The sequence below is a fragment of the Augochlora pura genome, chromosome 8 (genome assembly GCF_028453695.1).
Source record: "Augochlora pura isolate Apur16 chromosome 8, APUR_v2.2.1, whole genome shotgun sequence".
NCBI lineage: Eukaryota > Metazoa > Arthropoda > Insecta > Hymenoptera > Halictidae > Augochlora > Augochlora pura.
Genome location: NC_135779.1, coordinates 8,282,226 through 8,306,739, shown reverse-complemented (window position 1 = coordinate 8,306,739; position 24,514 = coordinate 8,282,226). Strand labels below are relative to the sequence as shown.

The 24,514-nt window shown below is 42.4% G+C and overlaps 1 protein-coding gene across 1 annotated transcript; it reads right to left on the bottom strand.

Moving 5' to 3' along the window:
* Positions 1–17: 17 nt before the first annotated feature.
* On the bottom strand, positions 18–24,431 carry LOC144474325 (nucleoredoxin). The gene is made up of 7 exons (XM_078189054.1): positions 23,808–24,431; positions 2,063–2,332; positions 1,881–1,981; positions 1,328–1,523; positions 1,052–1,142; positions 834–970; positions 18–755 (listed from the first exon to the last, which is right to left on the bottom strand). The coding sequence occupies exons 1-7, from the start codon at positions 24,318–24,320 to the stop codon at positions 528–530; spliced, it is 1,536 nt and encodes a 511-aa protein (XP_078045180.1). The 5' UTR covers positions 24,321–24,431; the 3' UTR covers positions 18–527.
* Positions 24,432–24,514: the final 83 nt, after the last annotated feature.

The window sequence follows — 24,514 nt, the reverse complement described above, 5'->3', positions numbered from 1 at the left end:
ACGAATAAAGCTGTTCGATTTTTCGTATTTGTTTATTCTTCATTTTGCAAAAGTTCTGTTAATCTTAAGACACGAGATTCTACGGAATCGATGACCATTCTTATTTTTGCCTGTACGATGGAACAGGTTGGACGAGCATTTCCGTATCTCGTACTACACGCCCGACGAGTGTGTTTGTTTTGGCGATCATTAAATAATACATTACAATATATTAAACATATCCGTGCGCGTGTGTACACTTGAAAATACAATTCGCTCAATTTTTATTGACTATGATATATATAATACATGTCTTTTGGTTACGTCCACAAGGGGTGTACGAATACAGGGCGCAGTTTCTGCGCGGGATATCCTTCCTACTCAAAGGAGTAATGGTATCACAGAGATAGGATTGAGAAGAGAGGACTTGGGGTTTCTTTATTCGGTGGTTGTATAATGACCACTTAAGAACCTAACTGCTCCTTCCTTCACGTATGGTTGTCAATATAATTTGTATAAAACTTCTCATCCGTCGGTTTACTACGGATTCAAGTAGAAACGTGGTCAGTTTTGTCAGTTTTGTGGACCGTGGTGATTTTGTTTATAGGCAATTTGTCGTTACGGAACCCGTCTATGAATTGTTGTACAGAATCCACGGTGATTTCGGCGCCGTCCTCCATCACGACGTAAACTCCTCGAGGTATGTCGATCGCCGTTAGAAGAGGCACAGCATCGTCTAGTCCCACGAATTCCCGAAGAATGTCCGACGTTTCACCCTTCAAGAAAAATCATTCGCCGTAGAAAACAATATCTATGAACCTCTCATCCGTTGATTTATTTAGAACGCTACCTACATCTAACGCTACGTAAAATTGCAAAATATCATCTGGATCATCATAATTTGGATCATAGTCAGGTCTGTCTTTCCTGTACGCTTGTGCAGCAGGCAGGAGCACGCCCTCCGCGAATTGTATCTCGCAGTCATCACCTTCTGTCAAAATAATACCTTTTGTTACTATAATAGTTATCAAAATGACAAGCACAGCTATAATATAATTTCGTAAGCACTCACCTACAAAAAGTATGATAGCTGGTGCATCGTGCAACGAGGTTGCATATTTTTCTGTTAAGATATTTACCAAACGACTGGTCCATGGAAAATTCTGGGAAATAACGGAAACATAATTAAGTGAGACAGAAACGACGAGAAGTTAATTCGTGATATTTTAAAGATTCGAAATGAGTAGCAGCCCGAAGATGGCCGTACTTAAAAGTGCTCGAGAAGATTACTTAATTGAGAACTTCTAAGTAGAAATTCCGCAAGAAATTCAAGAAAGTTTGTATCTACCAGTCCTTCAGGATCCTCAATCAATTCCGCCCGACCATCTAAAGTTATAATATTATCCCGGGGATCGAGTATCACTAAAGTTGGTATTGCTTGTACGTCGAGGGCTCTTGCTAATTTTCGTCGTCTTTCCTCCTGACTAAAAGGTATCCTCAACCAAGGCATCGATTCAATATAAACGTTATAAGACTCTTCACTCCTGAAAACACATTGCACCTTGATAAAGATCGCTAATCAAGATTAATCAGTTTTTTACATGGTCAATCAATAAACTGTGGTCTTGTACATTTATGATAAACAGGAGTAGATGCAATTTTGAAACAGGAATATTTAAATGATTGAAGGATGTCAATATTTTACATATACAATTTCTACACATTAATATGTATTGTATAAATATATTTAAAATTTTCTATATGTGGAAACCTTCGCAATTCTTCTTATTTACTTCATGTTTATATTATAGTATTTTATTTCATAGAACTTACTATACTTGCTACATACGTACAGTAGTCTATACTTTTTATTTTATGAAGTAATATATAAATTGTCTTACCTATCCGAGCTCACGAAGATCACTTCGAAATCGTGGCCCCTCTCTCGAATTCGCTGATACGTATCCACGAGTTGTGGAGTAAATGCCTTGCAAGGGGGACACTAGGATAACAAAAAACAGTACATAAGTACATTTATTGGTTATAAAAAATATTGGTATGTAAAAAAAAAAACTTTGCATACCCAGTGTGCGCTAAAGTAAACACCCTTGAAGCAATGTCGCAATTCTTCATGCAACATGGGCTCGTTGGAGTCGCGAGCTCCACATGGTAGTAAAGGGCCATCCTCGAGGGCCGCCTTCGGGTGCGGAGGTTTCCAAGGGAATTCAGCTCCGGTTGGATCGCCAATGGTCCGTTCAACACCCCCTCGGGTCACCACCGAGCCATTTGTACCATCCAATAAAATTAGTGTCGGTACACCGGCCTTTATCCGGTACCTCCGAGTCAACCTAGTCTGCAAAAATCGAAACGAAAAGATAGTTCAGATGATACTCGATCGGCTGGAAGAGTATTTCAGCACCGATCCTTGAGAATCCTTCATCAATATTCATCCCGAACAGCTTTTAATCGAACGCTCGTTTTAATCGATCCGTTACAACTATCGCGATGTCCATGGAATCTCCATCAAAGTCGGAAATGCGATGGATATGAATAATAAAATTGGACGTCGAGCTGTTGCGATTAAAATACACGTTCGCGAATTGAATAATTGAATAAGAGCCGATTAAGATTTGATTTTGAAGAGGCCGCGAAACGGAATCGACTAAATGTGAATATTATTTCTTTCAGGCCGAAATGAAGTCGATTTCGAAATATTGTTAAATATTGCTGCTACTAAATATATTCATACAATCTTTTAATTGGATCTTAACATTTTTATATTTATATTTTAAAGTTAGGAATAAAAATACATTTGGGGATGTTTGCACTTTTACAATACGAATAATTCTCGATGTGTTTCACATCTTGTCAGATTTTACACAAGAAATTGTGTTTACTATTAAATCGAATTTAAAGAATTTACGCGCGTCCATCGAAAGCATTGCCTCATGATCGAAACTGTTTAACGATATTTCTAAAACAACGAAATCGTTAATGCTTCCATATTTCACCACCAAGTGTCACAATTTAGAGAAAAGTCTGTTCATCTCCGTAGCTAAAAACCACGCTATACTGTACACATTGAGCTAACCCAAGGATGTCCTATCTTTCAGAAAAAGAAGAGGAAGAGGGAAGGGATAAAGCTCCCTGAAACTCGGTGTCAGCTGAAAACACAAAAAAATCAAGTTAACTCGCTTGGAAAAAAGGAGCAATTCGGCGACGGGTGTAATTCGGCGAGATCGATCCGTCGATTTCTGGGAATCCCATTTCGACGGAGGAGCGAAGAGGCGTGCCGCGAAAGGGAGGACAGAGAAAGAGGAATCGAAGCCCATCGATGGTCGCGACGCGTGAGTGGAATACAGGCGGATAAGTGAGTGGATCCGTCGTGGGCGTAAGTAATTCGAGGCACGTAGCTCGCCTCTGTTTCTTCCGTTATCCTTCCTCCCCCGCGCGCGCGATACGAGATTCAACCACGGCAAAAAGGGCGCAACGAGTGTCTGCGGGGGAGAGTAATGTCTGCTGACAATGAGTGCCGGTGTGTCCCTCTCTACCCCCTGGCCAGTGCCAGCGCCGGCAGAGCATGATTACAGGCGGTGGAAGAGGCCGAAAGAAAGGGAAGGGTTTTCGAGAGCGTGATACTAGAAACTGGCAGAAAGCTTTCTACCGTGCTCTGGAGAAGATAAGGACAGGGACGGAGGCCGCGCGCACGAAAATACCGTGCCGGGGCCGAGCGCGAAGGGCAAGGGACGCCCGGCTGGATTCCCGTGTCTTCCTAGATAAGCAATCAACCCTTTCAACGGGCGTGTCCGAAAACGCGGAGCACCGTATTACCGACTTTTTAGCGGACCAACGGAACAGGACCCCCCGTCTATTCCTCTCTTTCCCGTAAAACGATCGGGAATGGAAGAGTCTGCCGATAATAAGTACCGTCTCGTCTCCGCGTCTCTTCTAGCAGGCTGCACGGGCACAGTAGTATCAACCATGGAAACAGACGATAGGGGGAAAAAAACCCGGGAAGCCTCTGTTCCGACGGCGATAAAGGAGAACGACTCCTCCGAGTTCTTTCGCTTGTTTTCCCTCCTTTTCTCTTTGGTACCCCCGTTCCGTTTCTTTCCCTCTTTCTCTTTTTTGCTGTGATGCCGTTTCCTTCCCACTTCAGACTTCACTCGGGTTTGGTCGCGCTTTCTTCTTTTCTTGCGATCTCGCAAGATGAAGTCGGTGACCAGCTGCCGCGCCGTTAGGCATCTTTCTTACGGCTCGCGAAATTTCAAACTGCTCTTTGTGTGCGATGGCCACCTTCCACCGGCTTCGCTAATATTCGGCGGATAGGGGTGGATGGACCGACGCGGCCAGACGAGGATCGTCAGGTAGGAGATTTCGTTCGGCACGTTTTCGAGAATGAATTTCACATTGAAGACTTTCTTACATCGCTAGAATTGTATTTAACACGTTCGTTAACTGACCAATTTTGAAAATTTATTGTTACTGCAATATCTTCGAGACAAATGAATTCGACTATGATTTATCGAATGCGAAAGAGTTCCAATGTCATCCCCTATGATAAATGTGAACCTTTTAGTTTTATTTTAATTAATTAAATTACTTTAATTATGTGGGGATTTTAGTGTCTAATTGTCGGCGACGAACTTGTTAAGATGAATCGAGTCCTTTGGCTGCGCTGAGATGAGGATCATTCGGCAAAGAAATTTATTTGGCATCTTTTCAAACCAGTTTAACATTTGCTTATAAAAAGAATTAGGAGTACAATGTAGTCTGAAACAACATTGTTCCCGAGTATCGCTAATATTCGCTGTACAAAGGGTGTCCAAACCGAATTGTGGCGAGACATTCGTTATGTAGAGAAATTCATTCGGTGGCTTTCGCTAAATTGGCATCGGCAAAATAATGTTTGAATAAATAGAATAGAAGATAATCGAGTGGAGCAAAGTTCAGTGACTGAACCGCGCGAGACACGAATAGTGATAAGCTGTGCAATCGCACTCGTTTCTGCGACATTGTCGGCGTTCCAATAGTTCTAATCTCAACACGTTTTCCAATATTTCTAATCTGTAAACGACGGTGACAAGGAATAACATTTCCAATAATTCTCCGTTAAATGGCGTTCGAGAATGTTTGTACACGCGACAAACGAATATTCTCTTGAATAAAAAAAATATCTTTGAGAAGTATCTAAATTGACGAGTGTCGCGAAGTTCGCGCGACAGAGGAGAATCTTTTTAGCGCAGACAGCGGCGACGCTGCGCGCCGGTAAACAAGCAAAGGAATTACTTCGGCGACGATAAATTCCGATCGATAATAATTACACAAGGCTGTGCGAGGCGACGCTCGATTAGACTTAAATTAATTTTTTCCAGCCGCTGAGCGAAGCGATTATCGATTCTCGGCAGCCGGCACCGGGAAATACATCGCCGCCCGCTTACGAGAAAACGATCGGGAACACTGAATGCCCATGGAACTCGTAATTGCTCCGGTAGAAATCGAACAAAGGGGATTGAAACAACGGGTCGTATTGTCGAATACTCTCGTACCGGAGATCGTCTAATGAAATGTGAAGCCGTGTCCCGACTGCTGAAGATTTCTCGCTCTCGGTTCATTAAAGCGATCGGCGAAAAAGAAAACGACGGGATCGTCGCGAACGTTTTTACGAGACCGATGATCGCTGTACGAAATTTTTTTTCAACGAGTTCGTTTTTTTTGAACACTTTGTCGTATTACGAGGATTTTTGTTAATAACTTAAGTCCTTTTAATCAATGTTTAAGCACCGATATAACCGATGCACTATCTTTGTGTATTAAGAAATTATTCCGATCGAAAAGCCTGATATGGTTAAACGGAAAACGAAAATTTGACTTAACTCTCTGAGGACTACATTTACGAATATAGTAATTCCATTCTAAACATAAAGTCGTTCCGAACGAAGTTCGCGAGATGCGTCTGCGAAAGATCACTTTAATGGCACGGTAACATTTCGCCCATCTTGTGTAATGTCGTCGAATTAAAAATACAGGTTGACGTCGAAAGGAAAAGAGTTGATGAAGGTCGACCAAACAGAAATATATCCTCGTTAAAAAAAAAAAAATGTTCGCAACGGACTAACGGGCGCTTAATTTGCAGCCAATTTTCACGAAATGGCAATCGGTTTGCGTAACAATTCGCTCGGAGAGACAGCTCTCTAATAAGTAATTATTTCGCTTCGTCGTGCTGCACGGTATTCGCATCGATTGTGAACGGAGCCGGTTCGAGGGCGAAATGCTTTCATAATTAGGACGTCGGGATGCGATTTCATTCGCGACGAAAAAAAATGGTGGTTGAACCAACAATCGGCTGAGGAGTGCGCAAGGTTTAAAGAGTACTGTGCCATTATTTGCTTCGTTAAAAGTTTCATTCAACGCCTGTCGGCAAGACACACAGGCCTCTCGCTCGTCGGGCCGGGCCTGTTAATAACCCTAATGAGTATATTCACGGTCTAATAGAGAACTGTCTCATTTAGCGCTCGCCGGAACAGAAACAGAGACAACAATTAGCCGGCGGAGCGAATCGAGTGCTCGTCCAAACACCCCGGGAGTACACAGAGAGGCGGCTGGCACAACCGCCTATCGGATACCCATCAAATCCTCCATCAACCGGCCGGGGCACGTGATATTGCCGAACTTTCGGCGCCTCCGACACCTTTCACGAGCCTCTGTCATTAACCCTCGCGGCTCGAGATCGTTCACACGGCACTCACCCTGTTAAGAATATTCCGTAACGTCGCCCTCCTGACACTACATCACTGATCCTTCATCTTCTATAGACGAAACCTTTTAAATTGGTGTAAACAAATCTATGGGAATCGAGAGCAGCAAATATCAATTCCAAAATAAAAAATAAGTGATTTAAGTTTTATTAAGTTTAATTATCAAGCTTGATTTCATTTCATTCAGATGAGCTGTTAAGACTGTGAAGATGCTTTTGCAATTAAGTCTTACACGATTCTAATTTATTCGTTTTATAACGAAATCTCTCTGTAAAAGCAACCTTGTGTATTTTAAAACCCATTATAGGTTTTGCAATTCGAATGAATCCTTTTTCAATTCAAATTAGTCCAAATTAAATCAGATAAAGTATTTTGTTTAATTGCTTTGTTTAACAACTCAGAGAAACGATGAAACGTACAGTCAATTGGAGTTTGTAACAGTCTCGTTTGTTCCTGCATTCGTTAAAATGATTAGTGAAACGCGGGATAAACCGTAAATCAGTTTCATTTGGTTCTTTTATCCAGTCCACTCGGTTCTAACATTTAACATCATTTTGCTTTTGGTTCATTAAAATTCCGGGTGGTAAGCATTCGTTACCGAAATTCAAAATAATCTCCGCTTCGCCGTTCATTAAAATGGAATTCAGTGACCAAGAAAATTTTAATTCCATTTTCGTTCTCCACATTTTGTTCGGAATTATGTTCGTTTATATAAAATTTATTTATGTTGACCTGGGTACGTTTTTGTGTATACAATGTATACATATATACAGATTATATGTATATATATATGTATATATATATACAATTTCTATGCATGAAATCATGCTCAAAATTTACGACGTTCTAAAGCCAGCTATGGTGAAACGTTCGATAAAGTTTCACGATATTTTTGCCACCTCTGGAATACAGAGTGCCGGCGAAAGAAATTTTTGTCGATTTCTATGCATTCCCATGCATAAAATCATCCTCAGAGTTTGCGATTTCTCAAAAATCGCCACGGCAATACACTCGAACGAGTTATCCGATATCTCTGTAATCGACTCGCTAAAAATCTCTATTTCGCGTGCAACGACTGCCAGTCTGGAAAATACAAATGGCAGTAAATAATTTCTATAAATAGCATCGCCAGACAAGAATATCTCTCCGGGTTTCCTGGTAATCCCACGTCTAGGGAATATAATGCCGCGGTATAGTGAATGAATTAAAAAAAATTGGCTACCGGTGCCTGAACGGTTGCCAAGTCTGCGGGCGGAATAAGATTTCTATCGACGTAAATATCCTGAGCAGTTTTTCTTCGATTCTGCCGGGACCCCCCCTGTGCATAATGCATCCGACGTCGAACGGCTACGTTCGCGAAAACGTTCGCATGATTTTTCTACAGGGACAGGGACTCGCGCTCGGAGCGGCCAATTGCACGGCGCGGCATCTGGCCGTGAAAATCCACCCCCCCCTTACAGGACAAATCAAATATTTATTTCCCGCTGACGCAACATTTGCCTCGTATCTTCAAGTGTTCTCAACAGTTTCGGAAAAGGGGGAGGCGAGAATAATCCTGGAACCCTCGATAATACATAATTTATCGACCAGACTTCTCAGAAGATTACTTGTAAGTCCTTGATACATTTCACGGTTTCTAAAGCAGGCGAACGACGACTCGTTAGCGAGTCGAGCATTTATTTTGCCAAAATATGAAAAGAAGTCGTCGAAGTATCGTTCTTTTAACTTCACGCGTTTTGAATAATTCTTATACTTTTTAAAAACCAAAAAACGCATATCTCTTTAAAAATCGACAACATATAAACTACACAAATTTACTCTTCCTAAAAAAAGTAGAAAATAGCCAAAAGTCATAAAACTCCATAACTCACGACCAACGTCAATTATTTACGAACAAATCAAATATTAATTAAAAAACAAACAGAAGGGAAAGCACTAAAGTATCATCCCCTGACAAAGTAACGATCCTAAATCAAACAGAGCTTGTAAAAAATCTAAAACCTCCATGAAACCGAAGCCTCCCTCCATCCAATAATCCAATGTCCACGAAACCGCCCCAAAAGACACCTGCCCAAAAAAACCTATCGAAGACGAAAGTCAGTGGTATTCGTCGGAGGCAAGTGCGCCGACAAAGTTGGCGAAGCCGCGAGCGGCGTATCACGCGCAAACTGAAACCAAAACTACCCTTAGCGTGGTCGATGTTTGCTGGATAGACAGAGTCTCGGATCCTTTAAGACCTAATTTCGCGTGCACCGCCATTCCAGCTTGTACCGTCGAAAAAAGGAGACCAGGGAAAGGAGGAACTGTAAAACGCAGGCGGCGGTGGCGGACGTGCGCCGGAGAACGACTTCCGGCGAATAATCCTGGCCTGCGCGCGTTTGACCCGAGCCCTTGGAATAGGGGTTGCTATCCGGTGTTCCGCCGGAATATGGAAAATTCGAAACTGATGCGCGACTCCGGTGGACACGAAGGGGGTGAGAACGCGCTACGGAATAAGGCGGTAAGCTTTCTCTTTCTCTCCGAGATGCTCTCCCTCTTTCTGTTGCTTTCTAAAATTCTCTCCGGGTTTCGTTTCCACCCTCTCTCTCTGTTTCTTGCTGGAATATTGTCTCTCTCTCTCTCTCTCTCTATTCGTTTCTGGGATTCTCTCTGTCTCTGGACTTCTTTCTCTGTTTAACTCTCTCTCTCTTTCTCTCTGCCTCCGTTCCTCTCTCGAATTTTCTGTTTCTATCTCGGTCTCCCTCTCCCTTTCTCTTGTCGCTGGCCTGTGCTCCTCTAGGCACCGAATGTGCGACGTCGTACGTTATCGCGACCCTCTACAGGGAGGCATTACCTCGTCCCTTTCGTATATTTCCTACGGCGCTTTCTCTCGTTCGTTCCTGCGTATACGTGTATACGTTCGTTTGCCGTCTCCGTCTCGAGCGGTCGATAACGCGTAACGTCCTCCCTTGGCGTTGCTGCTGCCGCTCGCTCGACGCTGGTGCTATCGTTATTTCCCCCGGTGGTCTGTATGTCCCCTACCACACCACCACCATCGCCTACCACCACCATCGCCTCTGCTTGCTCGTTCCCCCGTGTCGTCCTTGCTTACCCTCGTCGATTCTCTGCCACCCCCTCTGATCCTCGACCCCTCTCTCTCTCTCTCTCTCTCTCTCTGTCTCTCGCTCGCTCTCTGTCTCTCTCTTTTGCTCGCCTATCTGCCCTTCCGCACCGGGAACTTGTACATCAGGGAGAAAAAGGAACGCTAGTGTAATATCACTATTTTTTGATCCTAGCCTGATCAAGCGGCCCTATGCCACACTGTTCTTTCTCGACCATTCCACGGACCTGCGGCTCACCTGGTCAGGTTCAACGGAATTCTGCACGCTGTGTAGTTCGTTAGAAGTACGTTGGATTACGCGGTTTTGTGGAGTGCGAGGTGATTCGTTTTTTTTTGGTGAATTGTTGAAATTGGAGAGAGACTCGGTTTCTCGTTTACCGGGAACCACCCTTAGGAAATTAATTCTGTCGGTCGGACTTTTATCCACTTGATTTGGCTCGACGCGATGCCACTGTCTATTGGGATAGAAAACCACCCTTATAAATGGCGCCAGCTCTGTCCACGCTTATAATTCATAGTCTTCAATAATTATCATGAATTTATGGTACGTTCGCAGTAAGTATTTTTTTTTTCTAGTTAATTAAATTGTTCCTTTATTCGAATAAAAAACTTGCTATCTAATCCTTATAAAACTATGATTTTGTTCACATTTATAATTCTTAGTAAATCGATATTAAGCGATGCTACTTTTACCAAGACTAAAAGATTATAGAATATACACCCTTATAGAATTGCTAACTTTATCCACCCATTCGAGCTTTGTCGATCATACGTATAGTTAATTATTGGGCAAAATTGATGGCTGAGATAAACAGTTGAATTATCAATATTAATACTAATTCGTGCTTTTCAAGAATCATCGACGAATCGTTTGCCCGCAAACACGGCGCAAGCGAATTTCACCTCCGGTTTAATCCACGTGTGTGGTTCGCGCAACGAAGTTAATCGCGACGCTATTAGCGCTCGATTAGTTTGGCATGAAATTGCGAGATTCTAAATGGACCGCAAGTTGTTCTTCCATAGCGCACGCGAAGCGTTACCCTGGATTCTTTTGTGCAACTATTTCTGAAGAATGCGCGAGGGTTAACGCCACATCTCCGAGGCTTAATCTACGGCCTGTTTTGTGCGCGGCTAGCGTAACTCTAGCTTCATCAGTTTCCCGTCATTAGCGAGACGACGTTTTTTCTCATCGCATTTCGCAGAGTTATCATTGTATCTCCTATTGAACAACTCGTTTGCCATTGGGATATTTAACACTTTACCGACCGGTTACTCGGCCGTAAATATTGTCACATTCCCGTGAACCATGTTTACGTGATCTACTTTACTTGTTCTATTTTTATTTTATTAATTTTCTTCATCGCGAAATTTAAAAGATTATATAATAATATGGGAGTTTGCGATAGTACAATCTAATACCTTTACCTGTATAATGGGTAACAAATTATTGGTTAGCTTATGAAAAGTCGATTTATAGACTACCGGTCGGTAAAGTGTTAACGGCAGATCATCGCCATTATGACTCGTTTTATTATAATCGATGGCATAATATTAAATATAATAATGTTTGGAAAAGGTGTTATTCAAAAAAAGTGAGAAGACTTCTCACTGTTTTAAGGCTTCGAGAAAGATTACACCGAGATTTTGGCTCTGGTTGCAGTTAGCTGCATTTGGAGTCGAATGACGCACGGAATTCGATCCCGGTATGCTGCCAACAGAAAATATCGTATTTTTAATGCACCTGTAGACGCTCCGATACCTGCGTCACTTTTCCAATCTCTGTATAGATCGATTAATACGCCGTTCATGTTACTCGGATCCTAGTGGAGCTCTGGATGAACTAGAATACAGATTTCTGGTCGAATCTCGATGAGAATTAATGTGTACCGCATGAGCGCACAACACTTTATATTAAACTAGATAATTGCATTGAATTTGTAAAGGTAATATACGCGAGGCACGCGTGTAATTATATTGCAACGAACGTAACAACAATCAACTAAAGAACTAATAAATTAAGGATCGCCTAGAAAGTTTTATACAATTAATATCGGGATCGCATAATGATGTTCACTTCAACCTGACAATGCTACAATTAATTTTTCATCAACAAAAATCCACAGCTTAATAAGCTTAAATATCATCCCCTCTGGGTCTTGTATAGTTCTTACAATTTTCCTAAGTGAATGAACTCTTTACACCTTTAAAAATTTTTTGGAGAAATCAGGCATTGGTTTTTAACATTAAAGCTACAAAATCTGCTGGAATGATTTGTTTCTTATTTCTTCTTTGACATTTACTGAAATGATAAAAATTTTTCTGTGAGGAACACTTTTGTAAACCTCTTCAGTGAAGCATATATTGTCATGGAAATCGTGCAGAGTTCGAGTAAATCCAATTGAGATTATAAGATCCAATTTTGTACTTATAAAACAATGTACATTGCTAACGTTTTTTACTCGGTCGTTCTAATGTTAAAGAAGTCTGAAAAGAAAGCAGCCAACGACGTTCACTTCGGTCCCACAAGATTAATAAACAACCAACGTTGAATAAAACCAGGTATAATCTACACGCATCTGTCTTACACCGCGGCAACTGTGCGGGTAATCCAACTCTGATCGTTCTCGTCGCGCAACAACGCAAGTCATCGAGGCCATCGTTCTTAGGGCAACAGAAAAAGCTGTGCGCAGTAGTGCCTCCCGTATCCGAATTAATTGAGAGACATGAGTGTGCACGTTCGCGACGCGGATTTCGACGTGAAAAAATGACTAATTATTCCGACCGGCCATTTCACGTCGCATCAGTAGCCGTGGCATCGCCGGCGATTGGCACCGGTTACGATACTCCGTAACGAACTCTTGATTTTACGATCGTTTCGAATAATCTCCGGGACGAGCCCGTTGACTTCGCCAGGAAAGCCTCTTGTCGCCTCATCGCGGTCAAATAAAAATCCTTGCCTCGACGAGCGCACGAATTTTCATTCGCCCGACGGCCTACAGTCTAATTACAAGCACGAAAAATCAATAACGCCAGTCGACCGGACTTAACGCCTCCATTAAATATTTCGCGGCCCCGTAAAGTACACAGGTTTATTATGCGTGCAGCAGGTGCACAGCGACGCGACGCGACGGGCTCGCCGGTGGCATTCGACTAATCCCGAGCCGGAAGATTTTACGCTCGGCGTAGGATAATTCGAAAAGTGACGTCTTTCAGTCTCCATTTTCTACCAGACGCGCTCCCGGCTGGTCTCTCCTGCAAGGGGAACCCCTTTGCCACGCCGGGTATGACATCGGGTAGAAGACAAGCAATGGAGGGGAAAGGGATGAGATCACTGTTGACTCGTTCGCGCGCGTTCAATCGCCTCCTTCGTGAACGGCAGAGGTGCGCAACGCGTGCAACCAATGTCGCACAGTCCTCGCATAATTCTCATTACTGGCACCATAATCATCGATTAGATTAAATATTGAAGACACGGACTGTTCACTGGATTTATAATGCATTCGATTTAAATTAAATTTGACGCAATTTTTATCATGACGACTCCGGCAGATATTTTATTTATTTTATTCGTGTGATCAATTTTTCAACTTGGAATCGTTAATTTTGATTCTGAGAAGCCTTGGTGCATTTTATTACGATCTATATATGAGCTGGTTCGATTAAACCAGCAATTGTTACAATTAATTTTGAATCCTCATTTATTCTAATGCATTGAAACAAATTGAATTAGGAAGTTTATAATGAAATATCTAGTTTCGGTTATATTTATTATCTTATTCAGATTTTGTGGAAATTTTTGTGGTTAATTTTCAACGCTCAATGCGTTTATATTTATATACGGAGATTTGTTGGTCCTCAATATTTTACAACGTTTTCAATTCTTGTAGACAGAGGGCTTTTTGGTAACCAGACTGCTCAAGATAGCAAGAACAATTAACGGCTTTGTGTATTCATTTTCTAAGCACTTAATAAGGCTTTCAAAATGGAGCGATGAAATGCTGGTACTCGATTAACTCGTTCGCCGCTGGTCGAAGATTTCCAAAGGTCTCCGCAGAATGCAAATAAATCATTGAAACCCGAGATGAGATGGAACTTGCTATGCTAGTTACTTCTTCAACCCTACTGCAGCCTAACCCTTTGCGGACGGGGGTTTTTCTGAACTACTATGAATATTATATTTTTAGAGAACGGAATTTTGCATTACACAGTGAACATTCTACTTCAAGTTTTTATTACGTACATAAATTAGGGTTAAAAACCGAACGTAAAGCTCTTCGAGTATTGCAAAAATTGTAAACTCATTTCATACAAAAATAAATAATTCCCTGATACAGAATAGATACATCTTCTTATTTTTTACAATTCATATTGTTGATAAATAAAGTTATTATTATTATCATCACTATTATTATTATCATTATTATTATTAGATTGACGATGAAGTCGTCTTCGCAGTTTCAATTTTTCTAAAACAAAGAATCTCGGCTTTTCGAAGGATCTCGGTGTTAAACAAATGTAGTAAAATGGAAATAAATTTTCTGGTGGCCGAGACGAACGAGTTCCGAGTGTCGGATTGTACAGGTTTGGAAGCAGGTTGCGCACCTCTGGAGTACACAGATACCGCGGTCTCCCGACGACGTCTCTTGGACGAGAGAGACTGACGCGACCACTGTGTTTCCATTGGTCAACCCCAGTAGCGTCTTAAGCTACCGCGCTTTCAATTGCACGCAAACGAGTACACGGGTTTCTTGCGGCATCGACTTGAAAACACACCGGAGCACCGATGAAATGGCGTCCTGAAACGGATCGATCTTATATAGGCTACGAATGACAACGGGGAGAGACGTCTCGGAACCCGTTCCCCGTCCCTGCGAATCCTACGAACAACCGTAGAACGTCGCCGGACGCTCCATCAATTCTCCACGAATTTATACAGGCACAATTTTGAACTTCCTATATATATATTAAAAAATACTTACGAAATATTAAAAAATATCTCTGCCCAAGCCAGAAGAGATCTCTATAAAACTTTTGATATTTTTTAAAATAAGAACATTTTCAAATAAATTCTTTTCGACGTTTCTTCCTTGAAATGTTTCACTCTGGATAGTTATTTGACAAGTGCTTCTTGATATCGTTAATTAACAATCGAATGGTAGACCTTTTAAAAAAAAAATATAACTGTCTATGCTTTGGATCATTTATAATATATTATTTATCAATTTTATTCCACATACTTCTTAAGGCATTTCTTTCAGGTACCTAAATGAAACGCACAACAATTTAACTATTCATCGACTTCGTTTAAACATTTCAAAAACTGTTAAAAGCGTAATTGCTGCATAATTAATTGCATTATATAAAATGGAAACACCATAGGCCAGGAAAGCTATTACAAATATCAAAATAAATATGTCTCCGACTGCAAACAGTTAAATTAATTGATCAGATCAAACAAATCGAATAGAAACATTTACACTCTGTGCTTGTCCAAATATTACGTAGCTGAAACGCAACTTCAGCAATGTTCACGCAATTTCGGAACCGGATGCAGCAACCGACGAGTCCCGCGTTGGCCGAATTGCCGAAGCGATTGAAATCGCTAATTAAAGAAAACTCGCAAACCGTGACGAACAGCACCGAAAATATTTTCCTTTGAATTCCCCCCACCGGCGACGACGCGCAAAGGACAGCACAGTTGCAAAAAGGTCCAGAATTTTCGGATCGCGGGAGTTAGCCGTTGGCAGCGAGGGAGTAGGCAGAAAGAGACGCAACTTACGACGGCGTAATTTGCAGGCGGACGACGTCGCCGGAGCATCGGGCGAGCAAAGTGCACGCGGCAAACGGCGCAAACATTTAATTTTTCCCTGTGCAGCCCCGGCACCACTTGCACACTGGCAACGACGACGATGATACCGTTGCAAAGGGGGGTGGAGAGGAACGCGGACCTCGCCGTCAAAGCGAGCCGGCGCGCGCCCGGCATCGGCGAGGGTGTTTCCGCGTGAGTTTTCGACTCATAGGTACTGAAATACATTTATTCGGGCGATTCCCGCTCTTCCTTTGACCGGAACCGGCTGTCGGGGTCGGCTAGTAGTAGTAGGTCGTGTGTAATCTACACGATATGTTAGCTAAAAACCAGACTGCAACGGAAATAAGAAGAGAGAGAGAGAGAGAGAGAGAGATAGGGTTGGAAAGAAGAGGGTTGGAGTGATACATCGCGCCGCGCCACGGGCCACACTCTCTCTCTATTTTTCTATCTTCATTTCCTTCTCTCTCTCTCTCTCTCTCTCTCTCTTTCTGTGTGCACCAGCTACCTCAAAGTCCATCTAGATACCACCATTTCTGCTATTCCTTTTTTCGTCTTCCCGTTTCAGTCGTTTTCGTGGGAAGGGGCCTGCATCGCGGCCGATTCGCCTTCTCTTTCGCCGACAGCAGTGTACACGTACACCCCCGGCAATAAGTATCCGGACACTACCGCTACTGCACCCGGAGTTCATCCCTCGGTTGATCTCATTCGACTTACACTTCCAATGAAACTCACAGGTCTGCGAATCGAACACGTGCTAAGTCAACAGCAAATTAGTAAACCAGTAAATTAAATTCGACTTGTGACCGTCACGAGACACAATCGAAAAGCACTTTCGAGCAAGGTGGTACTGTCTTAAAGAGTTCGTTGAAAAATGAATGAGAGACGCAGGTGAAATAGTCGGAGAATGTCTTGGATCGAGGTGGAACTATTTTAGAACGTTCATTGAGAAAGGTCTCGCGAGAGGAATAGGATATATAATGGAGGAGATTCTTGGAACAAGGTGGTGCTATTTTAGAACGTTCATTGAGAAAGGTCTGATGAGAGGTACGCAAGGAATTATGAATGAGCTTCTTGGAACAAGGTAGAACTATTTTCGAGCATTCATTGAGAATGGTCCCGTGACAGACGGATGAGAAATAATAACAAGTTTGAACTATTTCCAAATGTTCATTGAGAAAGGTTCGCTGAGAGGAGCATGTGGAGTAATAAATAGGTTTGTTGAAACAAGTTAAAATCTTTTCAAAGCAATCATTAAGAAAACCTTCTTGGAACAGATTAGAACAATCTCAGAGCATCCGTTGAGGAAGGACGGGCAAAGTAAGAACATATATTTATTATTAAATCCCGTATAAACACATATTTATGAATAAATAATATTTAATACAAACTGCAACAAAGGCGAGTCATTCTAATTTCCTGAAACAACGTGAACTCTGACAAATTGTAACTGGAACTTTCATTTCTGTTCCCATTGAAGCACGCGATGCGGGAACGTTGTCAAGAAAGGTTTCAACTATGAACCGTACCATATTCAAAGGTTCCACAACATTTTTCGATCCGAGCTTTCGACTATTTGCTAGGTGTCCGTGTACTTATGGCCTGGAGTGTATGTGTACACACGCCAGCGTAAATATACGCGGTCTCTTTTCTTTTATTTCTGATCCCGCTTTCTACCTCTCTCTTGCTCCCTCTTTCTCTCTCCATCCTTCCGCTGGTTCTACCTTTCCCGGTCGTTTTCTTGATCTCGCCGGTCGAATGAGAAAGCTATTTGCGGAAGATATGGGTCGGCCACCCCGGAATGGAAAGGTTGCTGCTGCCGCCACTGCTGCTGCTGCTGCTGCTCGGCACTGGCACCGGGCTCGGGTTCTCTCCTTTTGCCGCGGCGCTACCCCGTCGCAGCAAAGGCGTCCACCTTTATGAAAACGGTTTACGTCGTACAAACGATGAGCAGCCCGGCTCTATTACACCCCCGCCGGACGTCCTAGCACCGGCCGCAGCTCCGCTTTGTACCCCTAATCGGTCAGTTTTGTCCGGCAAACTGGACAGTCCCTAAATAAGTCAGGCGAACCACGCTAACCTTAACCGACTCGACCCGCGCTCGAGGTCTCCGTAATTTATTATTTAACCCCGCTTTATTTACCCAAGAGGCACCACGGTCTCCGACCTTCCACTAAACTCATTTTCAACGTGGAATTTATAGTGGAACACTGTCTCACCGAAGAATCATTTTAACCCTTTTAGAACGAAATAACGATACTTCGTTGTTTTTTTTAACTTATTTTTGATATTCAGTGTTTACTGCAAACAAGAAACCTTCGGATCCCTTTGTATTAATTTCTTGCAATGCGATTTTCTTCGTTGGCGTTAGTCACTTTCTACGAAGAAAAGAATATATATATTTATTTGTGCCCACATAAGCCCTTGCCTTACGATTTATTTTAGAGACATGTTCGCTTGAAAGAAAGAAGATTTATATGTATCGTATGTCATCGTTTAGTCTTATCTTATCTTATGATATTGTCTAATCTAGTGTTCACAATTTATAAATTCTATAGAGCATTAATTATTTCATGAAATCATAGAGCAGGAGGTTAATAAAGAAGTTGAATTTTATTTCATCTTAAATAAGGGAATAACGTTCGAACTCTTCGCACAAAAATAGAGATTCAAGAACATTAAGAATCATTACGTTCGTGCCCGTAATTTTGCAATTAATTTCTGAGGATAGTAAATGAAATATAGTAAAGTATGTATAAAGTTTTCGTAGTGGCATTCATTCCAAACACAGTGCTAGCCGAAATTGTTGAAAGCTTCTCTTGGATCCCTCGGGGATTTACCTTAGTCATAGGTCCATGCCTCATCGTTATGATTACGGCTTTATTACCCACTCAAGCATGCAAACGCATTATGCAATTACACGTATACATTATACAATTAGTCCGATGGCGTAATGGGCGAGATTCGGCGGACTGCTCCTGTTAAATCCACCTGCGTGCATGCTTTGGCTCTAGATGCCAAGGGGTCGAACCCTCGGAATCCGATTTTCTTCTAGCCCAAAACGAGAGGTCTAGCTTTGGAAGCATATTCTTTATTGCATTATACATTTAGCTAATTAAAGCAGTATTTCATCTCTATATGAAACTTTCCAACTTAGAACAGTTGGGAAAATAAGTAGTTGTGACATTATTCGTGAAAAACGTGAGAATAGATAATAGAAAAAATTCCCACAGCATCAAAATTATTTGATCGATAAAATCGAAATCAGAAAGTTAGAATTTACTATAGGAAATATTAGGTTAACTTTTCTGTGTTCTACGAACTCTAGTAACTGAGTAGTACTGTCCCTAGCAAAAAGTAACACCTAAAACTGGACTAAACGACTTCAATCTTCCCCAAATGACAGAAAACCTTTTTTAATAATTTCCTTATTACTTGAAATGACAAGAAAATAAACAGTTACAATTTTTCAACTCTTTTATCTGAACCTGGAATGAAAACTTAAAAAATGCATTTCGAATATCTCAGTAACCTATACATAAGTAAACTAAGCCTTTTAACATTTAAACAAAATTCAATCCTAGTCTAGTAAAAATTAATTAAACGGTCGATACTGGATATTTATAGTTAGCAATGCTGATATAAAAATGAAAATAAAATATGCCACCGAGATGGAAGGATTCGCGTTGATACAGCTGTTTCCGACGTGCTGTAGCTGTTACCTTGGCGACTGCGCCACCCGTTCTCTCCGATATTCTTTGTTTATCCCGAATGCGACGTAAGGAAAATACGGGGTAACGAAACAAGGGAAACAGAGAGGAAGAGAGAGAGAAAGAGAGAGAGACGAAAGGGAGAATGTATCCCGCGGCCGTTTCCTTCTGTTGCGAGTTCACCACGTCTCCTTTCCCACACACCGAAAGTTGGTCTTCTCATTGTTAAATGAATGGGACAGGGCACAAAGAACCTACGATTTCAAGGGGATGATTCCCAATGTGGATCGGCCAGGATAGGCGGAATAACGAGCAAGGAAGAATTCACGAGGCTACTTGACGCTAATTGCGCAGGACGCTTATCGTTGCATTTACTCGCGGGATCAGACTATTGAGTGTATGTATATGCATCACAAACACCAACGGCTCGAGTGGCCTGACTAATGATCGTGGAAAAAAGAGAGAGGGATGGAATAACGACCTCCGATAGACTCTTACATTTATATCGTTCTGTTACGCGTACACGCACACACAAACACACGCACATAGCTGAAGAAAAATACCTGCAAGAGTGTCCGCGTCTTACAGAAAAAGTTTCGAAGGCGCCGTGAAACCCGTCGTCGCATTCAAATTCAACCCGCGATAGAGACCTCCGAACCCACCGATACACAAGGCCTATACATCCTGGTGAATTTTCTCTTTCTTTCTCTCGTCCTTTATCCCGTCTATCTCCACGGTTTTATTTCTACTTGCTTCTTTTCGATTCGTTAGTCGGCCCGCGATACTAGGAGCTCGTTAATTCGCAGAGAAAAGTATAGGGGAGAGACGAGCCCTGCCGCGGATGCGCGAAGTGCCGTAACGGATCGTAGAGTCACTTGAACTTTTCAGACAAGAGATATCGCCCGGAGCCATCGAACTACGTGGCTGATTAATAGATCAACGCGCCGGGATCACCTCGACTCGTATCAATCGCTGGATAGGATATTCAGCGATCGCGTCTTCATTTTTAACGGTATTTCGCTTTTTAAATAATTCTCTTACTTGAATCTTGGATCTGTTTTGAAAATAGAGGTGTTGAGAAGCGCGTTCTTCTGACTGTATTTTAAGCCTAATTAGGCTCGGAAATTCCTAAGGAATCCAAGTAATGGAGACCGATCTCATGATTGAGATTTGTCGATTTTTCGACACGGTTTTGAAATCTTTCTCTGGACCAACATAATCTTTTTATAGAATACGTTCTTTTAATTTCAGCTAACTAAGGTTTAACTTTTCTTACGAGGAAGTATTTGACAATTTACTACAAAGGAAGTAATTAAAATCGAATTGTTTTGCTCCGAACTCACGATTACAATTTTTATTACAATCACTTACAATTCTCCGACACGGTTTCGAATTTACTTCTGGGCCGAGCCGATTTTATCATAAAGTACATGTTTGCGGCTTTAATTTAAGACTTCAAAAATGATAAAATTTCCACGAAAAATCGTTTCGAAGTAACCCCTAAAATCTACAGTATCTCCTTATTCTAAACTACGATCCTCCAATTTTCTTTTTGCACCTCGAAAACGTGGCCTGCCCTAACTGCTACCCCAACCGATAGTCCCTCGGAAGCAAGTTCGCGTGTTCTCATCGACCTCCGGGCACAATAAAACCCGGATTATAGCGTATCATTTGATAAATAATCCCCGGAGTACGCGGCTAACCAATCACGGCGCACGAACCCGTCAGTTAGAAAACAGAAAATATTGTACCGCAGGGTCGGGGATCGCGAGAACGGAAGGCCGCGGCAGCGAGCAGATGCTAGGTGGAAATATCACGGACGATTTTTCGTTAGAGAAAGTCGACTCCGGCTGGTGTGTTGGCGCAAAATAAAATCGGACCCTAAATAGCACGTCTGGCGAGGGGTTAAAACACCCGTTGGAAATAAAAAAGGCGCTGCACGCGCGCGCGCGCTCGTTCTGCATAACGGCATGCGTGGCTCGAAGCCCTCACTCCACCGAACCCCCTGTCCGCCCCCGCCCACTGTATATACACGTACAACTTTATGACAGAGGGACATGTGTGTACAAAATTTCGAATGATACACTCGCCTCGATTGATCCGCGTGTACCCGGCCTCGAAACGTGAAAAAAAAAAAGAAAAAAAAGAAACGTCCGCGCACAGCCGGAGGATATCACGATCCCATTCGGGCCCGACCTAATCATTCATTTAACGGGCAGTCCTCGCCAACAAACACGAATCACATTATTGTAACATCGGGCTATTCAAATCGAAACGCGTGACCCGCGCCGCCGAGCTCTCATTTTCTCTGTAGCTCGAGAATTTCATAAAGAGAATTACGTAGAAAAATGTCTTGGTTGCGTGTAAATTGTTCCTCCGTTCGAAACCATTCCTTTCACGCCGAGAGCTTCGTTCTTTTATCCCCTTTGTTAGAAAATTGCTGAATCACCAAGAACATTATATCGCCATGCCTAACGCTTTTCATTTGTCTCCGGACACCTGGATTTCTTTACGTTATTACGTCGTATTTTTGTTTCGCTCAACAAATTGTTATATCACGAACCGCGCTAATGACGATGATTCTATAATAATCAGGCTTCGTAAATAGCATGAGGAAGATACGAGAAAATAGTCATGGTCATCAAGAGTTGGAATCAATTTGTATTTCAGTCCTTTTTTTCAGAAATCGTTTACCTCGTATAATTGCAATATAATCGATGATTCGAGTGCAAGCGATAGGAATTAAGGCGACTTGTTCTGTCCTGCGATGAAGTACACGATTCCGGGTGCACATCGAGCCGGCCGATCACACTGAACAGCGAATAAAATAAATGAAACGAAGTAAAAATGATACGGTGGACGTAGCGCCGCGATTCGGAAGGGGACGACGCGAAATTATTGCCGGGAACAGGTTTTAAAATTAGCCGGAACGCCGCGGGAAGTTCTGAGAACTTACAAATTGTCTGAATGGCCACCGCGCGCTGAAGGACCGTTATTCCAGGCTTAAAAACCCGGGTCCGATTATTTAATTGAATTTAATTGGTGGCCCCCCCGGTGCACGTCTGCAGATCGAACGATAAGGAGTCAGTGACACCGGCTCGCGAAACAGAAAACCTGGTCGCCTGGTAACTTTCGAGTACGATCGCTCGCAATAATTACAAGACGTTCTGAACAGATGTAAAAATCGTTTCGTCGAGTGACCAAAGAGCGCGGCTTAATTGAACGGAGCTCGAATTAATAATTTCAACGAACGTGCTCCATCGCGGCAGCGAAATTTCGCTTCTAATTAATTCGATGCGATCACGAGATGCTGCGAAGTAGCCTAATAACTCTCTTCCGTTTTCGCCCACGCAGCTTGCCGCCGAAACGGCAGGAATCATTCGGCCGTGCGAACTATCCTCGAAAAGTTAATTAACAATGACCTGGCACGGTTAACGTGACTGATTACATATTTGTTATTCCAAAATTTTCAATGTTACGAGGCCATATTAGACGAGTGTACGAATTTCTTAATTTAAGCATGCGTTACAATAAAAACGGTAGAACTATTGTATCACATGTAATGAAAATATACAATTTCTGTAAAATGTATATAGAATTTTATGTAAGCTTTTGCTATTAATTGATTTTGTAATAGAATATATAATATGGAAATATTTTCACATAAATCACCTTTATTTTTGCAAATGTAATTCCAATTTAATTTACAGAATTTCTCCATGATGCTCTTTACTATATTAATCTACTTTCATGTGCATTACCCAATATAATCTATAAAACAGGAAATTCTGCATCCGGTCAATCAACGATAATTACCCTGTGATAGCGCAATATCGAGTACTTGAATTTAATGATCGAATTGGAAATGTACTAATTTCAAGTACAGTAACATTATCTCGCTCGTTATACGTTATAATTGACTTCTCGTAAATGAACCTTTACATCCGATTACTAGATTGTATGTACATTATTTTCTGTTCACGACATCTCGTTAGAAATTTCTCATTTTATCGTATAAGATTTGCCCACAGAGTTTTGAAATTTATCAGAATATGGAATCCATTTTGTTCGCGATGTATTACGTACATTTTAAAACGTTGTGTTTTTATTTAATACGTATTAGTATGTAATGCTTTTGATAAAAATTGCTTTAACAAATATATTTCTCCTAATTATCAAAATTTAATAGCATATCTTTCTCTAATTTTTGGCACCTAAAGTCCTTCCCTCCTCTATTGTATCAGCTCTTCATTTCGCATAACGCGAATTCGTGTAACACGGCATTTTTTAGGAACGTAGCAACCGTGTTATACGGGGGTTACCTGCACAGTTGTGTAAAATAAAAAGTAAAGAACAAATTTGAATAATGCTCGACCCGATCCCGGGCGACAGCGCCTCCGCTAGCAATCGAGCGAACTATGAACGATTTGAAGGGGAATTATCGCGCGCCGTACCTTTCTTTCGTAGTCTAAGTTGGGCACAGCTAGCCAGGGCAGCTCGGAGACATGTGCGTGGAAGCTCTCCTCGAAGTCGAGCACGTCTGCGACGTTACTCCACAATACCACGTGCACAATCTCGAACCTTTTCCGTCTTTCTCTCTCTTTTCCAGGGTTCTCGGCATCCCGGTCGTTGTTCTCGATACGTTGCTGCTGCGGCCCGCCGTCGTTGACACTCGCGTAGAGTTCGAGCAGCTGACGCGTGAAGTCGTCGCACGTAGCACCGGGATTAATGAAACTGAAATACACACCGATCACCTCACAAATCGGCCGGCCGTCCTCGTCGACCAGCGTGCCACCCGCGTCGCACGGTTTCGTGTCCTGCTGATGATTAACCTGGCTGCACCGCGACAGTTGTTTACCGAACAGCCGGTGCTGCCAGCAGATCGGCTTCACGGCACCCGCAGGTGCGGACTTTTTCGTTACGTTCCCCGAGACGGATGCCGCCTGCTCGCTGTAACACGCGGCCATCGCACGTAACAATTAGCCCGCTTCATTCACCGGCGACACACGCAACCGACACCGAGGCTCGACGTTTTTATCGCACCGGCTTATTCTCAGACACGCGAGGACCTCTCGCTCCTCGTCGCCGTCAACGCCGACTGACTCTGGCTGATTCACGTTTCGCTGACTCGCAGCCCGCGACCAATCGCTGCCCACCTCCC